This window comes from Cydia splendana, chromosome 3 (genome assembly GCF_910591565.1).
Source record: "Cydia splendana chromosome 3, ilCydSple1.2, whole genome shotgun sequence".
NCBI classification, from domain to species: domain Eukaryota; kingdom Metazoa; phylum Arthropoda; class Insecta; order Lepidoptera; family Tortricidae; genus Cydia; species Cydia splendana.
Window position 1 is genome coordinate 23,297,059 of NC_085962.1, and position 20,627 is coordinate 23,317,685.

The 20,627-nt window shown below is 36.5% G+C and overlaps 1 protein-coding gene and 1 long non-coding RNA gene across 2 annotated transcripts in view; both read left to right on the top strand.

The window, feature by feature from the left end:
* Nucleotides 1-20,627, top strand: part of LOC134789411 (uncharacterized) — a 550,672-nt gene that overhangs the window by 355,423 nt on the left and 174,622 nt on the right. The gene's annotated exons all lie outside the window — the stretch shown is intronic.
* LOC134806881 (circadian clock-controlled protein daywake-like) overlaps nucleotides 19,348-20,627 on the top strand; it is a 44,469-nt gene continuing 43,189 nt past the window's right edge. The window contains exon 1 of the mRNA XM_063780298.1: nucleotides 19,348-19,500. Within this exon, the coding sequence (XP_063636368.1) occupies nucleotides 19,431-19,500 (70 nt within the window). The 5' untranslated portion in view covers nucleotides 19,348-19,430. The remainder of the gene's footprint in view (nucleotides 19,501-20,627) is intronic.

Sequence of the window (20,627 nt, forward strand, 5' to 3'; positions counted from 1 at the left end):
CAGGTCTAGGTCTTGGTCCAGGTGCAAGTCCAAGCCCGGGTCCAGGTCCGGGTTCAGGTCCAGATAAGAGCCCGGAACTGGGTCAGGTCTGGGCCAGCTCCGTCAAAATCGAAATTCGAAATCGCCAAACGTGTACATCATTGAGGAGTTCTGTTCTGATCATCATCAGCAGTTCCACTTCATCAAATGCGACAGTTTTTAATGTAAATTCTTGATTTTATGATGAAAATACACAAATCTCTATACGCATGCCTTTAAGATTTGAGGAGTTCCCTCGATTCCTCATGGATACAATCATCAGACCTCGAACTTGACAAAAATGTGGCTTAAAAACTTAACTTGCTTAACAAACATAACGAAGAGGACAAATCGCCAAACGTGAACTATGCGTCGTTGAAGAGTTCCGTTCTGATCATCATCAGCAGTTCCACTTCATCAAATGCGACAGTTTTTAATAAAAATGCTTGATTTTCTGATGAAAATACAAAAATCTCTATACGCATGCCTTTAAGGTTTGAGGAGTTCCCTCGATTCCTCGTGGATTCCATCATCAGAACTCGAGCTTGACAAAAATGTGGCTTAAAAACTTAACTTGCTTAACAAACATAACGAAGAGGACAAATCGCCAAACGTGAACTATGCTTCGTTGAAGAGTTCCGTTCTGATAATCATCAGCAGTTCCACTTCATCAAATGTCACTTTTTTTATGTATATGCTTGATTTGTTGATAAAACACATAAATCACTATATGTATGCCTTTAAGATTTGAGGAGTTCCCTCGATTCATCATGGATCCCATCATCAGAACTGGGTTTTGACAAACACGGGACCAATCTGTATGCATATACCTACATACAATCAAAAAAATAATTTTCAAAATCGCTCCAGTAATGACGGAGGGTGTACCCTTGTTTTGCCGACAAACTTTTCATAGAATATTATTTCATCGACAACGTTTCATCGAAACGTTGGTACTAGTAATATTGTTTGGCGTTATTTTGTTTCATATACTATTTAATTCAATTTTTCTTACTGCGTAGAAATACTATTCAACGAATATTACTTGATCGCTAATTCGTTTCAAATTATTTTAATTGGTACAACTACTAAACATTGCAATTCATTTGTTCGACTTATTACTTTAATACATTTTTATATGTCATACTACACATTTATACATTTTTCTGTTGTAAGAATTTTAGATTTAGGTTAGGTTAGAACTGCGACCCCACACAGAAACGAACGGCTATCAAAGTCGGTTTAGGTTAGGTTAGAACTGCGACCCCACACAGAAACGAACGGCTATCAAAGTCGGTTTAGGTTAGGTTAGAACTGCGACCCCACACAGAAACGAACGGCTTTCAGAGTAGGTTTAGGTTAGGTTAGAACTGCGACCCCACACAGAAACGAACGGCTTTCAAAGTAGGTTTAGGTTAGGTTAGAACTGCGACCCCACACAGAAACAAACGGCTTTCAAAGTAGGTTTAGGTTAGGTTAGAACTGCGATCCCACACAGAAACGAACGGCTATGAAAGTAGGTTTAGGTTAGGTTAGAACTGCGACCCCACACAGAAACGAACGGCTATCAAAGTCGGTTTAGGTTAGGTTAGAACTGCGACCCCACACAGAAACGAACGGCTTACAAAGTAGGTTTAGGTTAGGTTAGAACTGCGACCCCACACAGAAACGAACGGCTTTTAAAGTAGGTTTAGGTTAGGTTAGAATTGCGACCCCACACAGACACGAACGGCTTTCAAAGTAGGTTTAGGATAGGTTAGAACTGCGACCCCACACAGAAACAAACGGCTTTCAAAGTAGGTTTAGGTTAGGTTAGAACTGCGATCCCACACAGAAACGAACGGCTATGAAAGTAGGTTTAGGTTAGGTTAGAACTGCGATCCCACACAGAAACGAACGGCTTTCAAAGTAGGTTTAGGTTAGGTTAGAACTGCGACCCTACATAGAAATGAACGGCTTAGTAAGTAAAATTCTTGTTACCAACCTATTTATAATTTGCCCAAAATGAAAATGGCAGCCTTGTAAAATTATATTTTCATAATTAGAGCACATACCTATAATCGCGCAGAGAGAGCCGACTGACGTGATTGCGATTCGATAACGAAATATTACAAATTGAAATAATTTTACGCGTAATAAATTTTATTAAATACAATCCAAAATGAAACAAGAAAACCCGTAAAGAAATACCAGGATATAAACTATATACAACATAACTCAAGTACCAATTAAAAGTCCCCGATTTAAATTTAATAGTATCGATTCTTCGACGCAATAACTTGTCGATAAAATGAAAATACTTGAAACATTGTCTTCGAAATAACATTCGATGAAATGTCTGTCGGCAATTCAAGGGTAAACCAATGACGGAGATATGGAGTAACAAACATAAAAAAAATCACAATCGAATCTCCTCCTTTTGAGATTTGGAAGTCGGTTAATAAATGAGGGCGCCACTTTATACGTAGCTGTCACATTTTTGACGTAAAGTGCTTACACATGGCAACAATTTATAGTCTGTCAAGCCATTTCCGTCAGTAGAAAAAAGCGGCTAAAAAATGTAGGCGCGAAGGGTTATCGTCCCATAGAAAATTTGAATATCGCGCCTTTTTCTACTGACAAACTTGTTTGACCGACTATAGTATGGAAATTTTAGAGTTCCATTTTATTTAATTTCTACTATTTTATGTCCCACTATAGGCGGCATTGATTATATAGGCGGAAATTACAAGATCTGTGGAGCCCTTAACTGGATACTGTATCTGTGGTAAGCCGAAATATTTCCTGTCAAATGTCAAATACCTATATTATGTTTATTTTTATCTTGCTAATTATTTCAAAATGGTAAATTTAAAAACGATATTATAAAAGTGCAAGCCGAGCACTTTCATTTGATACCAAACTCGACCATACTTTCTTGCAAAAAGATGACCAGAATAGCAAGACCCCTCACAAATAGCTTTTTAGCCTTCTAAGCTCTTCTAGCTCAATAACCCGTTGATCGAGCCTACTTATAATTTAATTACTAAAATATAATGCCCTCAACTACACGTTTACCCAATTTCATTTAAATTAGAACAAATTTACTTAAGTTCTTGAGTATCAAACTATCCTCTGATAGTTCAGCTTAAAAACATCGAAATGCCGGGACGTGCCCCTAGCCAGCCGCGTGTCCCAAGTCGAATGTAAGAACTTCGTTCGCTTCGCTCGCTCGTTCGATAAGAACTTCGTTCGCTTCGCTCGCTCGTTCGATTATATTTAGCTACCTACTATTTTTAGCGTTTTTAATAAAAAAAGACACATCAGAATAGATTACTTTTTTTCTAATGCTAAATAAACGAAGTACCTAGAGAAAATAGATATTGTTCTCTCAATACCCGCTTAAATAAAACGTACGTCATTCGAAGTTACATTTCTCCTATTACCCGGATTGCCGATGCTGAAAATTAAGACCCGCTTCATTCCATTGATAGAAATGATATCCATTTCAGCCGGACCAGTTGCTCTATTTTGACAGGAGATTTATTATCTACTAGCCTCTGCCCGAGACTTCGCCTGCGTGGAATGATTGAGTTAAACTACCAGGGTATACCAGGGTAGTTTAACTCAATCATTCCACGCAGTTTGCGGCCCGAGGAATGACACAGGTGTCATTCCTCGGGCCGCAAACTATCTCCAACTCCATACTAAACTTTATAAACCGATTAGCGGATAAGCTGTGAAGAAGTAATAGACAGACAGACAGTAGGACTAGCACAGGAGCGACGCGATAATATCTAACCCGTGAGATAGACTATATACCCCTACTTTATTAATACAGTTAGAAAAAGGGGGGTGTCTATCTCGCGGGTGATATAGTTACTGTCGCGCGTCGCGCCGCGCCGCTGCTGTACAATTTTTATTATGGGACCAATGCCAAAATCGCGAAAAAAAACTTTGGCGGTCCCATAGAAATCAGCGGCATCACAGCAGCCGGTATGTATGAAACAGCCAATAAGTTATTGGCCTGTGCCCAATTACTCGCGAATTACCCTATACATATAATAACTGTTGTGTACGTTTTTTAATATTTTTCTGGTATTTTATTTCGTGCATGGTGTGAAATAATTTATTTCAAATACAGGCAACAACCCTATTCCATATGACTGAAATCAGTACTTAAATGAGCCGCGTCTGATACACATCCATTACTTCCTGCCAAAACATTTATGTCTCTTTGCAATAAATTACTTGATGAGATCGAAACTCTTCTCGATGCTTCCGGGATTAAATATGTCCATATAAAAGCGACGTCAATAACGTAAGTGGTACCCAAACTGTTAATAAGCGATGATTCTTGAAAAACGACGTACAATTACATTGTGAGGAAGAAGGAAGCTCCATTAATTATTATTGTTGCGGTATTCATACAAGCCAATTCGAACGTAGTGTAAGATATGAATGATGTACATATAGGTACTTAAACAATGTTATTTCGTTATCGTGCGTCTCGCCCGCGCTAATACATGTACGGACAAGTACGAGCGAAATTCACGATACCTGAATAACACGATTCAAATATCATTCTGATGTCAGTGTGCGTTCTAATTGGCCTGTTAGGTTTTGTCCCATCCAAGCGGCATTCAATCATTAAAAAAATAAGCAAAATCTTGTTTTTTTTTTTTTTAATTTGACGTTATTGTCAGTGCTGCTCACACGCAAGTAAAGTAGGTAGGTCCATACTTAATTGATACTATCCCTAATCTCTACTAATATCATAAATGCGAAAGTATTAACTATCTGTCTGTCTGTTACCGCTTCCCCCTAAACCGCTGAACCGATTTAGATGAAATATTGGTATGGATATGGACATAGTTTTAGGCCTGAGAAAAGACATAGGATAATTTTTATCAATCATCATCATTACCCCACCCCAGAAGCTAGTTTTAAAAAACTAGGTGAGGTAGGTCGTTTAAATTATGTGGAATGCACAAAAACTTATTACAATTTGCTCTGTAAATATATAGTACCAACTTAGCTTATCTTTAAGTACCTACTCGTAAAGCACATTTCGCCTTCACTTTATGGTGAACGCCAGAGTGAAAAAAGTAAGCTCTTATTTCTCTACGACGAAAGTATCTAAAATTATTATTTTTTTGTTAAAAGCGAATGCACGTTTTGCACTTTAGTACTATTACTTATTCAATGATGGCACTGATGACATTAATTAATAAGAGTGGAATACGCTACAAAAAAGTTAAATATGTAAAGTTCGAAGTCCTACTGCAAATTGTTTTGTAAGAACTGGTCTAACTACCTGTTTGCGTCAGAACTAAAATATAAATAGGTCGTAGAAAAATCCTGATCCGTTTTTTACACCATGTGGAGAGTGGAGAGTAAAAAATAAGACTTACGACATTTACCTAATATGTACAACAAGCGAGATAAGCGTAGCAATGCACTCACGAGAACTTTCCAAAGTTGCGAAACTTTCCACATGAGAATTTCTCGGTAACTTCTGAGAATGTTCTCGAGAACAAGAATTTATTTATTTATCGTAGTTTATACCATGAATATTCACGATAGTTTAGGTGTAGTCCTTACCCCCAGAAAATTCCGACTTTTGGTCTACCGCTTCCGGTCAGAAAAATGTATGACGGCCCGGCCAAACGGTCAGACCTAGGTGCTCGACCAAATGTCATAGAGAGACCCTGGCAGTTTTTGACGCCGCCATTTTTTTTCAATATGGCCGACTTTTTTTTATTTTTTCAAGTTTGTCCTAGCGCGCTGAGATTTTGGTCACGGAATCTCGGGGTCCCCTAGATACCTATGAAAAAAATATTTTTGGAAAAATGCTACAATTGCGGGAAAACTGGCCACTTTTATTTTGTATGGCAACTTTTAAACGGTGCGTGATAGGTGGGGGTTGTTCGACCAAATGTCATAGAGGGCCCCGAGACAAAACAAACTGCATTAAAAAAATCAAAGTAGCCGACTTTTTTATCGCGCGCGGCACTTTCGTCTCAAGACTCACGTTAGAGTTAGAACGGCCCGGACATGGGCCGATCTCGCGTGAATCATCCTTTAACCTAATTTAAAGAGCTCCATATCTATGATGAAAGTATTGAAAGTTATCTAACAGTGTTACACGTTTAGACCTTAACCAGTAGTCACTATAATTTCACTAGCAGAGTTCGGACAATTTATCGCAAAAATAAATATTGAGTTAGACCAAGAAAAGTCTGCAGCGATTTTGATGATGGCCCACGCAGTGCAAGTGTCATTTATACCTCATAATTGTATAGAAGTTTGTCATTTAAAATAACACTTGCACTGCGTGGGCTATCAAAATCGCTACAGACTTTTCTTGGTCTAACTCTAGTATGGAACATGATACAATTTTTTTTACAATTTTGAACTGCATTTTTTAAAGTATAATCTGAAAATTTTATAAAGATAGGTACTGTGCACATAATATGAGTTTAATAAATCTTGCCCTATTTTGAGATAAAATGATTTTTGATATATGATGATTTGTCCGATCACTGGTCACTGACTAACAGTGACTACTGTTTGAATTTGGAGGGCAAAATACTTATGTTGATTAATAGAGTCGTCAATCCAGTCTTACATTTAATGGCAGGTCAAATTACGTCATAGCCAGGGACTTGTTTCCGAATCGAGTCAATGTCAAAGTTGACTGTGGACAGGATAACATCTAATAGATAACAGCATCTAGTCAGGTGACAACCAAACTTACAACTGAGAAAACACAGCCGTCATCTTTAATTTCTTCATTATCGGTTTGATCATAATCTGTTTCTGGAAATTGATATCTGAGGATCTAGGGTGAAAGCCTCCTTTATTAAGCTGTAGTCAAAATTGAAAATAAAAACCGCCGCCATCTTGAATTTCTTCATTGTTGGCTTGATCATATTGAAGGCCCTTTTTAGGGTTTCGTAGTCACCTAGAAACCCTTATAGTTTCGCCAGGTCTGTCTGTCTGTCTGTCCGAGGCTTTGCTCCGTGATCGTTAGTGCTAGAAAGCTGCAATTTGACATGGATACATAAATCATGCATTGCGACAGAACGGTGAAATAAAATTTTTTTTAGGGTACCTCCCATACAAAAAGATTTTTTTTGAATTTTTTTTTGTTTTGTCCGAATAGTGTGGGATATCGTTGGATAGGTCTTTCAAAATGAATGAGGGTCTTCTAAAACCATATTTTGATATTGTTAATATTTTCGGAAATAAGCGCTCGGAAAGAAAAAAAAAACCCCCTCTAACTTTTGAACCACGGGTCCAATAAATATGAAAAAAATTGTGAAATAAGAGCTTAATGAATACTTTCAATGAAAACTATAGCGAACATGATTGGTCTAATCATTTGTGAGTTATTGCAAAAAATCTTCTTTTCTTAGTAATAACACGTATCCCATACAACCATTTCCAGTCGCCGTTACGACGCAGTGTAGACACATCTTGTGTCGACACCGTCTGTTTCGGTCACAATTCCAGTCGCAGAGTCGTCGCCGTGTCGACACAGTTACCAGAAATGGGGAAGGGTCGACACATGACACAAAGTGACATAAAGTGTGGTCGCCGTGTGCACACATTGTTACGAGTTTGCGACTACTTTATGCCAAAATCATTCGTTCATTCGTTCATTTTGTTCCTGTCAAATGGAAACTGTCAGATGGAAAAATACTTAAATAAAAATAAGTGACATTAATACGCCATCTCTAAAACGGATTACAAGACGTAATTATATATTGTTTGCATTTATATTACAATAGGACGTAAATTATTATGGGGAATTAAACTGCTCGAGTGATTTGATAAACTAAGTGTAATATAATCAACGCGCCACCACATTGTTTTAGTTTAGCCGGCAATGAAATTGTTTACTTCTCTTTGCCTGTGTTCATAACTATATAATTTGATGCATTTTTAGTACTTCGTTGCGTTTACTATACTTAAATAACAGAAATAACGCTTGACATACTACTAAACTTGTTAATTATGATGTATAAATATGGTTTAAGGCTAAGAAATATTGCAGTCACAAAGTAGTTGCAATGTTTCGACTTTGTGTCGACTCTGTGTAGACACATGACACGCGCTGTCAAAAGTAATAACAAAGTTACTGGATTTGCAAAATGGCTCCTTGTGTTCATTCGTTTTCAGATATTCTCAAAGTGTAAGAGCCATGCCGTGGTCAGAGATGAGGGCATTAATCGACTGTTTATTCGACTAATTAATGGAATAAAAAAAGTTAATCCTCAAATTTTAATCGCGATTAATTTAGTCGACGGGTCGACCTAACATAGATTGAAATTGAATTAATCTGAATATTAATCGAATAAATTATCGATTAAATCTCGATTGAAAGTTGACAGGAGGACATTTTTGTACGTAAATGGAATAGGATTTGCATGTAAATATTTCCCACCTTTTCGGGGCGGGGACAAATGGGAACACACAATTTTTGAATGTATTCCCATTTATTCCCACAGGGAACAGATGGAATAGGATTTGCATGTAAATATTTCCCATTTTTTCCCACCTTATCGGGGCGGGGACAAATGGGAACACAATTGTTGGATGTATTTGCATTAAAACATGTATTCCCATTTATTCCCGCAGGGCCCATTTATTCCCGCAGGGAACGGATGGAATAGGATTTGCATGTAAATATTTCCCATTTTTTCTTACATTATCGGGGTGGGGACAAATGGGAACACAATTTTTGGATGTATTTGCATTAAAACATGTATTCCCATTTATTCCCGCAGGGAACAGATGGAATAGGATTTGCATGTAAATATTTCCCATTTTTTCCCACCTTATCGGGGTGGGGACAAATGGGAACACAATTTTTGGATGTATTTGCATTAAAACATGTATTCCCATTCATTCCCGCAGGGAACAGATGGAATAGGATTTGCATGTAAATATTTCCCATTTTTTCCCACCTTGTCGGGGTGGGGACAAATGGGAACGAATTTTTGGATGTATTCCCATTTATCCCCGCAGGGAACAGATGGAATAGGATTTGAAAGTAAATATTTCGCATTTTTACCCACCTTACCGGGGTGGGGACAAATGGGAACACACAATTTTCGGATGTAATCCCATTTATCCCCGCAGGGAACAGATGGAATAGGATTTGCATGTAAATATTTCCCATATTTTCCCACCTTATCGGGGTGGGGACAAATGGGAACACACAATTATCTGATGTATTCCCATTTGTCCCCGCCAGGAACAGATGGAATAGGTGTTGCATATAAATATTTTTTTCACATAATTTTCAGATGTATTCCCAGTTGTCTACGGCGGGAACTGAGGGAATAGGCGCTGCATATAATACGTACTATTACGGAAATTGCACAGAATCAGAGAGGGTGTTCAAATTACAAAAAAAGGCCTTACGTGTATTAGCGGGTGTACATCCTAGACACTCATGTCGACAGCTCTTCAAGCAATATAACATAATGACGCACTACTCTCTCTATGTCTATGAAATTATTATGTTCACACGCCGTAACATTCGTTTATTTAAACGCATAGACATGCCTGGCAGAATAACCCGCCAGACCGGCCGATTACAGTCCGTGCCGCGGCGCCTCGCGCTGCTCGACAAAAACCCACGCGTAATAGGCCCGGCGTTTTATGAACGTCTACCCGCCACTCTCAAAAATGAATCATCGGATGATGTATTTGGGCGCCGATTGAAGGAACTTTTATTAAATAAAACCCTCTATTCTGTCAAAGAATATAAAGAATAAAATCTTGACTATTTAATTTTTTAATAAGTATATTTAAATTTTTTATAAATTAGTAACAATTGACATACATTTCCTATTATTGTAATATATTAATTTTGACCTTTAGACATTACCTAGGCTAGTCGTATATTTTAAATATTTTTATTATTATTTTTGGACATTTTTATTTTTTATATTCTTTATAATTTGACTGATTTTTACATTTTACCTACTCTTTTCTATTTTATAGAAAGTCGTTTTATATTGTATTACTGTTATTTTATTGTTTTTAGATTATTATTATTGATATTTTTTGTTGTGACGATCTTTTTGTGAAATGCATTCTATTTTGACGTGTGAAATTTAATGTATATTTACAACAAGAAATAAATGAATCTAATCTAATCTAATCTACCCATTTGTCTCCGCATCACGTAGGCCGGGAACAAATAGGAATACACCAGTAATGAGTGTATTCCCATTTGTTCCCGCGAGAAACATATCAGACATCCTGGAATCCAAAATGGTCATCATTTTCGAATTCTGCACTCCCTAAAACCTATAAAACGATATCCATGACGACTTTTATGACAAAGTGCACGGCAGACATCTTGGATTTCAAACTGGTCATCATTTTCGAAATCGGCACTTCCTAAAACCTAGAAAACGATATTCATGACGACTTTTATGACAAAATATGTAGCCGCCATCTTGGATTATAAAATGATCATCATTTTCGAATTCTGCACTCCCTAAAACCGACATCCGTGACAACGCAAGTTATCTTTATTTTCAGATCCATCCAATTGCTACAGAATACAAAGGACAAAAAAGAAGCAAGGAGGTAACAAGCAAAAATACGATGATTCCTCGACGCAATTAGGTGATTCTTAAATTGTGTCCAGATTTTTTTGTCATAAAAGTTTTTATTTTTCACATATAACTCTCACAAGTTCCGTGACATTTCGACCTTGTAATTTTTTAAATGTTTTTGTTTATCTATGAGGATCTCACTAGAATAATATAATCAAGGCATGTTTATGCTTGATGATTGAAATAGTAACTCAAAAAATATATATTTGTGTCTTATATTCCTGCCGAAGACTTTTATTTCTCCTTTTCCTTCTACACAAGTTAGGCCAAGTAATAAGAATTTAGGGCTCTCAATTTTATCTTGACTTCTACATCAGTAAAGCTACGAGGCCATGTTTGGTATCTTTTTCATATAAATTCGCAGTACCAAATTTAGGTATGGTATCACATTGACACCATTCCGAAGTAAAAACATATAAACTTATTAAAATACTTTCTTTTGTGTTAGTCGGACTCGCGTATTAAGGGTTCCGTACATTAAGTCCGACTCGCGCTTGACTGCACATTTCTAATAGGTTTTTTTGGGTCTTTGGATCCCTAATTTACATATATGTACCAAATTTCAACTTAATTGGTCCAGTAGTTTCCGAGAAAATAGGCTGTGACAGACGGACAGACATACAGACGCACGAGTGATCCTATAAGGGTTCCGTTTTTCCTTTTGAGGTACGGAACCCTAAAAAGATTTTTTTTTAATTTTGTGGAATGGTGTTTAAGTGATACCATAAATGGATTCAGCACCCCAGATTTATACGAAAACGACCTAAGTAGCGTATTGCATTTCTTTAAAAACTTTTCTGTAAAAGGTTGACGGATGTTGGGTGTTTATATGGTTTTGGTCGATTATTATCATTTGCATCGCCCATGATGACTTACTAGAATTACGAGCACACGAGACACTAATAGTAGTTTGACAAACCTTGGTTTTCAAGAGGTATTTTATATTGACATTTGCTGTCACAAATTTGCTGTCAGATTTAGTCGCAAACCGCACGCAAAGTGCACACAATGTGTCGACACCTTGTTACGGAAATGTGTACACACGGCGACGACAATTTGTTTCGAAACAATTCTAGGCACATTGTGTGGACTCTGTTACGACACATCTGACATTTAGTTACCACTTTGATGATTCTGCGACTGGAATGGTTATATGGGTAATGTACAAAGCGCTGCAAAGGTACTCCCTTATGATACTTACTAATAGCCCCCGTTTGGCTTATTTTGACAGAATGGTAACTACGAAACCCTACACTGAGCATGGCCCGACATGCTCTTGGCCGATTTTTTAATTCAATCCATGGTATAATAATATACTCCGCCTGGTACTCTATTCCCGTCTTTTCTAGGTCACCTAACTGACACAAGCCTACGTCATCATGCGACAGCGCTATATGATAATATGCGATAGCGCTATATATACCGGCCAAGTTATTGTGACGTAGGCTTGTGTCACTCTGGGAATAGAAGACCATGTTTTATTAGACCATGATTCAATCTATAATAGAGTATTAAGTATATGTAGGTAGATATCACCTATTTAAATGAAAAAAATATGAACTACCCTCGTTTGGTCTTAAATGCGTGTAATCCGCTATACTTACTTATAATTTTTTTTTTCTCTTTTCCAGTTTTTAGCTTGTGTTTTTAGATTGTGTTGTAAAAAATGGCCGCCATTTTGAATTTCTTTTATTACTCTTATTAACCTAGATTTATTAAAAAACCGCTCAATAGTTTGGGCACAAGAACCAAAAATGTGAGTGTCCTCTCAAGGCGGCCGTATTGTTTTTTTTTATAATAAATATAGGTATGTAAACAGGTCGTGAAGGTCAAGAGGAATCTACAGATGGGTAAGGACGGATTTAAGGGCATTCTTTGTTTTTGGGTGTGTAATGATCGATATAAAAATAATTAACAATTCTGTCGATATATCAACATTTAATAGAATTTCGGAAAATATAATCACTCATTTTATATAATATAATATACCTACCTATAATATACAGACCTACATTTGGTATATTATCAAAATGTTTAATATTATTTTATATAATTATCTTTTGGTATAACACTTATTTATTATAACGATCATGTGATATAATGCTCATTTCATACAAGTTTTATTATATAAGTATTATTCGGTATAATATACCTAGGTATTTTTGCAAATAGCGTTTTATTTACATAATCTAAACTTGTTTTTTTTTAAGTCTTAAAAATCATTTATTTACATACAATATATTCCCTAATATATTGTATAGAAATAAAATAAAATTTAAAAGTGGAAAAATTACTGTCTTGGGTTGGGTTGGGTGTATCCAGAGGCCGTGAGTTCAAGTCTCACCCAAGACAGTATTTTTTTCCAATTTTTAATTTATTCTAAGCTTATAATGGCATCGTGCGCAAACGTTTCTGCTTGTTAAAAATTAAAATTAGTATGTGTAGCACATCGTAACTGGTGAATTTCCAATATGACTTGGAACTCCGGTAGCCGTTTAAGAAGTGTAACACTCTTACGGTAGATGTCGCTAAGGGTCCCCTTGACCCATAATAAGGTGGAAAGATGTGCTGGCTATGGATGAGGTCTTGGTGGCTCAGATGGCAGCGCGCTGGGGTATCTATCCAGAGGCCGTGAGTTCAAGTCTCACCCAAGGCAGTAATTTTTCCACTTTTAAATTTATTCTAAGCTTAATATTTTTTTTATCAGTTAGAACAATAATTCGAGCAAAGTCAGATGAAAATAGAAAATTCGGAAAAATGAATCAACCTACAATATATATACTATACAGTGGTACTACTAAACGAAATTAATAACTAGCTTAAATCTAAAATAGGCCCCTGAGGCATTGTACCAAGGATGCTGACGACATTTCCTCGCTGTATCGCAATGCTGATACGTTGTGCGAGGTAGCCGCCAGCTCTTCGGTAACCAGTTACGTCAACCAGACGCTTCGCGATTTCTGCGAACAACTTATGCGCGCTGGGACCCCATGGACCTAGAGTTTCAATTCCAAAAGGTACAAAATGGTACTCTCTACCGAGGCTCTTGTTTCGTTTTAAAATTTCGGCGCTTTCCGCCGCCCCGCCCACTTTTACATTAGTCCGTTGGAGGTGGGACGGTGCCAGTGTGTCTAAGCAGGTAGCATCCCACACTAACATCCGTCCCAAGCTCCAAGGAACTAAGGACACCCCATCGGGCCTCTTGCCATCATCTCTGATAATGCCAGTCGGCTCAAGAAGAGCAGGCACATTGATGGTGGCAAAAGAGACCGACGGATTATGTCATTAAGCGACGCATGTCTCGAAAAACGGCCTGCACTTTTTTGACAAGATAATCCGTGGTGTCCCAGTCGGTCCACGTCCATGCCACAAGAGTATATGTGTGGCGTACACACCGAAACCCCGAAACCAGTCGCCAGTCTAAGGGAGGTCGGATCCAAGACAGTACCAGTATTGGGCGAAGGATGGGCATGTAGCCAGTAACCGGCTTCCCGGGTTCCGACCACAAAAGCCTCTCATCTATAGGTGACAATTTCGAGTAAGCGATCCGTGTGACTTTTGAATTTAGTTATAGAGTTAGAAATATAATCGGGAAAAGATTCTTCGAATATAGGAGAACCCAGGAGGCAAAGAGAATACTTGTCTACTGATTTGATATTGGGAGTCAGATCGTCAAATTTGGGTTGTAAGTCGATCAAAGTACAAGAAGATTTTTGAATAAAGAGTTCGCATTTGCTGAAATTCAGTTCTAAACCAATATTTTCCAAACTACTCTTAATAAAAGACAAATCAAAGAGCACAGTATTCACGTCGCCGATTGTAATTTAATTATATTCACTTCTTTCCTTACATTTTATGTAGGGGTCGCAATTCCAACCTAACCTAACCTAGTATTCTGGTAGTGGTTTGTTTTGTGTAATGGACGCAATTCTAACCCTTACTTACCTACTTATAAACAGCAGTTCGTTATAGACGTAGAAGCCTAGAAGGAGTATCGTTTTTTGTAGTGTGTAATAAATAGTAAATGTGGGATTATATATCTTTATCTAATAGGTACTATGTACATTATATCAACAAAGTAACCTTATAACAATTATAACAATTCTACTTTAGATGAAATAACTTTATATCATAAATTCGGTACGTATAGGAAATATGCATTTTACTTCAAGAATGTTACGTTAAATGTTATTAGATCAATTAATCATTATATAAAAAAAAACGATAATAATATCATATGTGAATATATTCAGTGTTGTTATATAATTTAATAATTATACTAAATAAGCGTTATTGCAACTGATATTATAATAAAAATGTCTATAGCCATCGAAACGCACCCCTGTTGCACATACCTAAAAAGAAAAAATACACGAGGAAAAAATAACCGAAAACTAGGTAAGTACATTTAATATTTAAAACGTATTCTTGGAAAGTTGTTAAATACGAAGACACCCTTTTTTGAACAAATAAAATAAAAATAAAATTTTTGATTAAATGTTTTTTATATATATCATGGGGTCTGATTTGATTGACTCTAACTACAATCTACATTCCATCTACATTCATTAATTCTGTTCAACAAAAAGTATATCTTAGCAAACTGTGTGCTTTGTTGGCGAACGGTTTTCATAATAATTGTGACTCAAAATGTTCGCATGCCGAATGGCGATTCGGCGATCTAATATTCGGTATTCGGCCAAAACCACTATTCGGGGCATCTCTACTTAAAACCCCTCTGGTGTTGCGGGCATCCATGGGCGACAGTAATCGCTTACCATCAGGTGATTATTCTGGTCGTTTGCCTCCTACATCCTAAAAAAATTGATTTAGCTCCAAAACAAATAAGCTAGGTACCTACTTTCTACTAGAAAATCACACCTAATTTACCTAAGGTACAAATTTACAAAACGTGTGAGTTAGGTATACCTCTATATTCAATGTTAATTAACACTAGCTGTACCGGTAATATTTAAATAAACGCGTTAATAATTATGATTATTTAATTAGTTTTGAAGCTAGAGTCTAAAACAGGAACAATATATGTCAAAAAAATGCTACACACAAATAATCAGCGAATGACATCACCTTTGCCAGGCAACTGACTGAAATAAGTAAACAAACGGAAGGTAATTACTAATTAATTAATTATTATTATTCAACTCTTTTTTTAAGTATGATAATTTAGTTGTTTTGTCCACGATCTCTTTATAGGTACCTAATTACTTGATCTATGACCATAATACCATGATATTATTTTCCGTGATCGGTTACATAGTAACAGTAAGTAGGTACCTATTACAAAAGTCTTCCATGGCTAATATTGCAAAAACACGAGGAACATTAATACAATAGGCCTGATGACAAATTTTGAAAACCCTTTTAATTTCGTCGGTACACTTGTATTAGTTCCGAAAAACACTATATTTCAGTTATACTCATAAGATTTAACATAGATAATTGCATTTTATTATAGCTAGTTTAAACTTCGCGCGAAAACGCCTCGCATGCCATTTGTGACGTCATCATTTAGTTGGTGGTAGGGTGGTAGATATTGTTTACATACTTACAGTTACGAATTTCCCTTGAATCCGAATGATATTGTTAATTCAGCACCATATATTACGATTAGGGATAATAAATACATTACAAAAATTTATCACAATAACTCATTTTACACAAAAACTCTCACACGGTTGCAGTTTTAGATGAATTATTTAGATACGTGTAAATTTTGAGTGAAAATCACCGATCGCCGGTTTTACTTTTTAATTTTTCATTTTTTCTAGTTACGACAGCCAACATGGCAATGATAGTTCCATTCAGCCAAATAATTAAAAAAGTTTGTTGCTGAAATATCGTATTATTTAGCATTTTATTTAAATAATAACAAATAGATATCTACTTTATATCGTGTAATATGTTTTGGACGTAATAAATGTTTAGTGGCGAAATAACATTTTTTTTGCACCTTTCGAACTCTTTGGTGCCCACGTATAGATTTCGGTCAATGAGGTTGTCTATGTTGCTCTAAGAAATATGTTATGGATTGATGACGTCACTGTTTGGAACGTTTCTGATTGGCGTTTCAGTAAAAATGGCCGATTGGAGAATTTTGCACTTTTATTTTATTGAATATATTAATAATCCTTCAGTTTATACTGAATTTGGGCCATTTTTTAGAATCATATTAACATACATGTTTCGTTGAAACCATTATTTCCATGATTCTTTGTTACTTGCAACAGGCCTATACATACAGATACAAATTGCAATAGTATTGCACCGCAAAAGAACCGACTAAAAACTCGCGTTCCAAGGGTTCCGTACATTAAGTCCAACTCACGCTTGACTGCACATTTCTAATAGGTTTTCCTGTCACTTTAGGTAAACATGGTAAAGAACTATGTAGGTATTTTGTGTACTTTTTTCAAAATTTTAGACCCAGTAGTTTCGGAGATAAAAGGGCGCCCATGTTTAAAATTCATTTGTTTACGTTACATGTCCATCTTTGGGTCACTAATTTACATAGGTATATGTATCAAATTTCAACTTAATTGATCCATTAGTTTCTGAGCAAATAGGATGTGACAGACGGACAGACAGACAGACGCACGAGTGATTCTATAAGGGTTCCGTTTTTTCTTTTGAGGTCCGGAACTCTAAAAATTCATATTATGAATTAAAAAAAACTTCTATGTCATTAAAATAAAATAACACTGTTCTATATTTTTAAACACAATAAAGCTTTGATGGTTCATACTCGTAAAAGCTATTTGTACAAATGTGACTCTCTTCTGTATACAGATGTACCCCTCCCTCTTACATATAAACTTTCAGGGGGTCAGTTATCTGTATCTCTGCGGCGAAGTACGAGTAAGTGCAACCACGTAGGTACGGTATACAGCAATTGTTAGCTAGTAAGAAACGAAATCTTTTTCTATGAATCGTTAGTACCTATTAATTATTCCCACAAGTTCCCCATTGACACTTCACTTGATGCGTTAATTGCACTGTTAATTGTTCGAATGGTTTATTGACGAAGGATCTTGGGAGAGTGATTAAAATAATGGCCATTTGCCATTTCACTTGTCGACACGTGTGACGCATTTACTGTCCTCGCCAAGTTCTACGACCTGCAGAGATCGCGACCTCCGAATTTGCAGGTACGCGTTCTCCCAAATGTCTGTACCATCGTCCCACTATTAAATTAACTGACAGTTTGTAACCTTATGGCACAGTCGTGAAGATGATGAAAGAGTTTTATTCTATTAGCAGAAATAAATGACAATTATTATATACCTACCGGAATTTTTCCGAGGTACATTTTTGGGGTTAAGGTATTTTTTCTTATGCTGCGGTCGCTGCTGCTACTGATGCCGTCATAAGTGAACGAGAACCCGTTTAAAAAGCAGTTTTACCGTCCTATATTCATATGGTTCAAATTCACGTATCAACTCATTCAAACTATAAGAGTGTAACTTCCCTGTATCAATCAATTCGCATGACAACACAATCCATCGAAGTTACTGATTGACGTTATTCTGAAATAACATGAAATTTACACGTTAGGGGTCATCCATTAATTACGTCACACGAATTTCTAGGTTTTTTGACCCCTCCCCCCTCCTTGTCACACTTGGTCACATTTGGCAAACCCCCTCCCCCCTAGTGTGACGTCACATTTTTTCTACGAAATCGCCATATCGAATTAAGTAAGTATCTAAGTAAGTATTATTAATAATTTATCAAAATATTTTTGACGATATAAATATTAGTAATTTTATAACCCAAAACTGCTTAGGAAAGAAAATTATACGAATAAAAACGATTATCGTTTTAAAAACTTGTTATTTAAATGTACAGCGAATAAAATAATTTAAATAAATTTTCGGTTACTGATGAATTTAAAGTGACGTCACAAAGTTTGTGTCTCCCCCCTCCCCCATGTCACAATATGTCACATTTTCTTGACCCCCTCCCTCCCCCTAAACGTGTGATGTAATTAATGGATGACCCCTTATTCTGAAATAACATGAAATTTAATTTAACATGAACAATCAAGTAACATTTTATTCGACTATCTTTGTCTAATATTAGTTTTAGTTGCTAGTTTAGTTTGGTATTAGTTTCAGCAGTTAAAAGGTCTGTATCGGTTGAAAAAAATACGCTCGTGTAAAGGGGCCCACTGATTAACAGTCCGCCGGACGGTATCGGCCTGTCAGTTGTTCGGAACTGTCAAAATTTTGTCTAAGCTGACAGGCCGATACCGTCCGGCGGACTGTTAATCAGTGGGCCCCTTAAGGAATTTTCCGCAGACGGATTTGACTGCATTGACCTTACACTTTATTTTGTGACAAATAAGAAAATGTGACGCATAAGATACCTTATGTTAAAAAGCAATATTTACCAAAACAAAACGACGCTACAATTTGAATTTCACCTGATATCAATATTCTATCTAAAACACGAGAAAATAAATTTCATAGATTTATCTTTGAACCAAGGTATGTGTGTAAATATACTCGTATTTTTACATACTTACCTAGTTTTGATCGACACGCCGGGCCAACCGGGATGACCCTGACCCTGGATTGTTTTGTCATAAAAAAAACATATTCCTAGCGTGTCAAAAAAAGATTCTAGGTATTTGCTACCTTCGCAGCTTGCTTGAAACTCGTCAGCCACAGCTACAGGTCCAGTCCATACATAAAGGTGGTTCATCGCGGTTGCGACACAGTCCTCGCACGGACATCATTCGCCGCCGTTGTTCCGAGTGACATTGCTACGATGATCGCGTACGGAATAGTGTTTTTGGTTGCGGCATTTTGCAACGTAAACGGCGAAGACGCGTATTTGCGTAAGTAATTTTGATATTCAACGACATGTGTGAGTTAGAACTATCCTTAGTGTAGATAAGACAAATAATATTTTACCTTGACTATATAATCAAGTTTTATGGCTTTAGTGCGCTAAATTGTGGTGTTGAAATCTCAAATCACAAACCTTACTTTACAATTGAAGGGTGTTTACAAAAACAACATAACTGACTACACTGGTTGACACCTGAAACGATTAACAATGTTCTTAAAAAAGTGCCAACCGCTCTAAGCAGTTATGTTGTTTTTGTAAACATCCCTTCAATTGGTTCTTTCATACTGCAAAGCACGACTCTTCTGTCATATACAAAGTTAAGGGCTGTGAAATTTAATTTTTGATTGAACCCTTATCCCTTATCTTATAAGGGATAGGTACTCATTTTGTGAAGAACAAATTGGTCTCAGGAGTGACAACTTATTCTTCAAATTCTGTGTATGAAACGATAACCCATTCTTTCCTCCACGTTAAATACAAAATAGCAAAATAATACTAAACATAAACCAAAATGTTTGTACAGAAATATAATAGGCACTTATGCTGACCCTCACACTAGGGTATTAGGCATAGCCTGTCCTGTGGCGTCGTAAACAAAGGCACTTACCAAATAAATAAAATAAAAAAGTTAAATATGTTTTGTAGGTACTTAGTTACACACTTTGAAGAGAAGCCCAAAGAACCTGAATAACTTGTATAACACTGGGTAAACTTTTTTAGTAGATGAGCGATGGGCGATTTCTGAAATATATCATAAATAAAAAGTTTGGTAGAGAGTGCATGATCTGGACCTAAATATGTGTAACTATAACAACTATAATCTAATGAATAACTATTATAGCAGATTCGTTATGAAAAGGATGTAGTTTGCGAGAGATTCTTTGATGTAGAATCGGTGGAGCCATTATACCCAAAAACTGATTGCTTTTATTTTTTTGAAAGATCGTGGGGCCTGGCCAAGATGACAATAAATTTATACATCGACAAACTCCAAACGAAACAAAAAATGTAGGTATCGATTGGCGTTTACTATCCACTTGTTTATTGCACAAACCTAACTTAATTGTACCTACCTTTACCCACCTGCCTGGCAAGAAGAGGGGTGGTATAAGT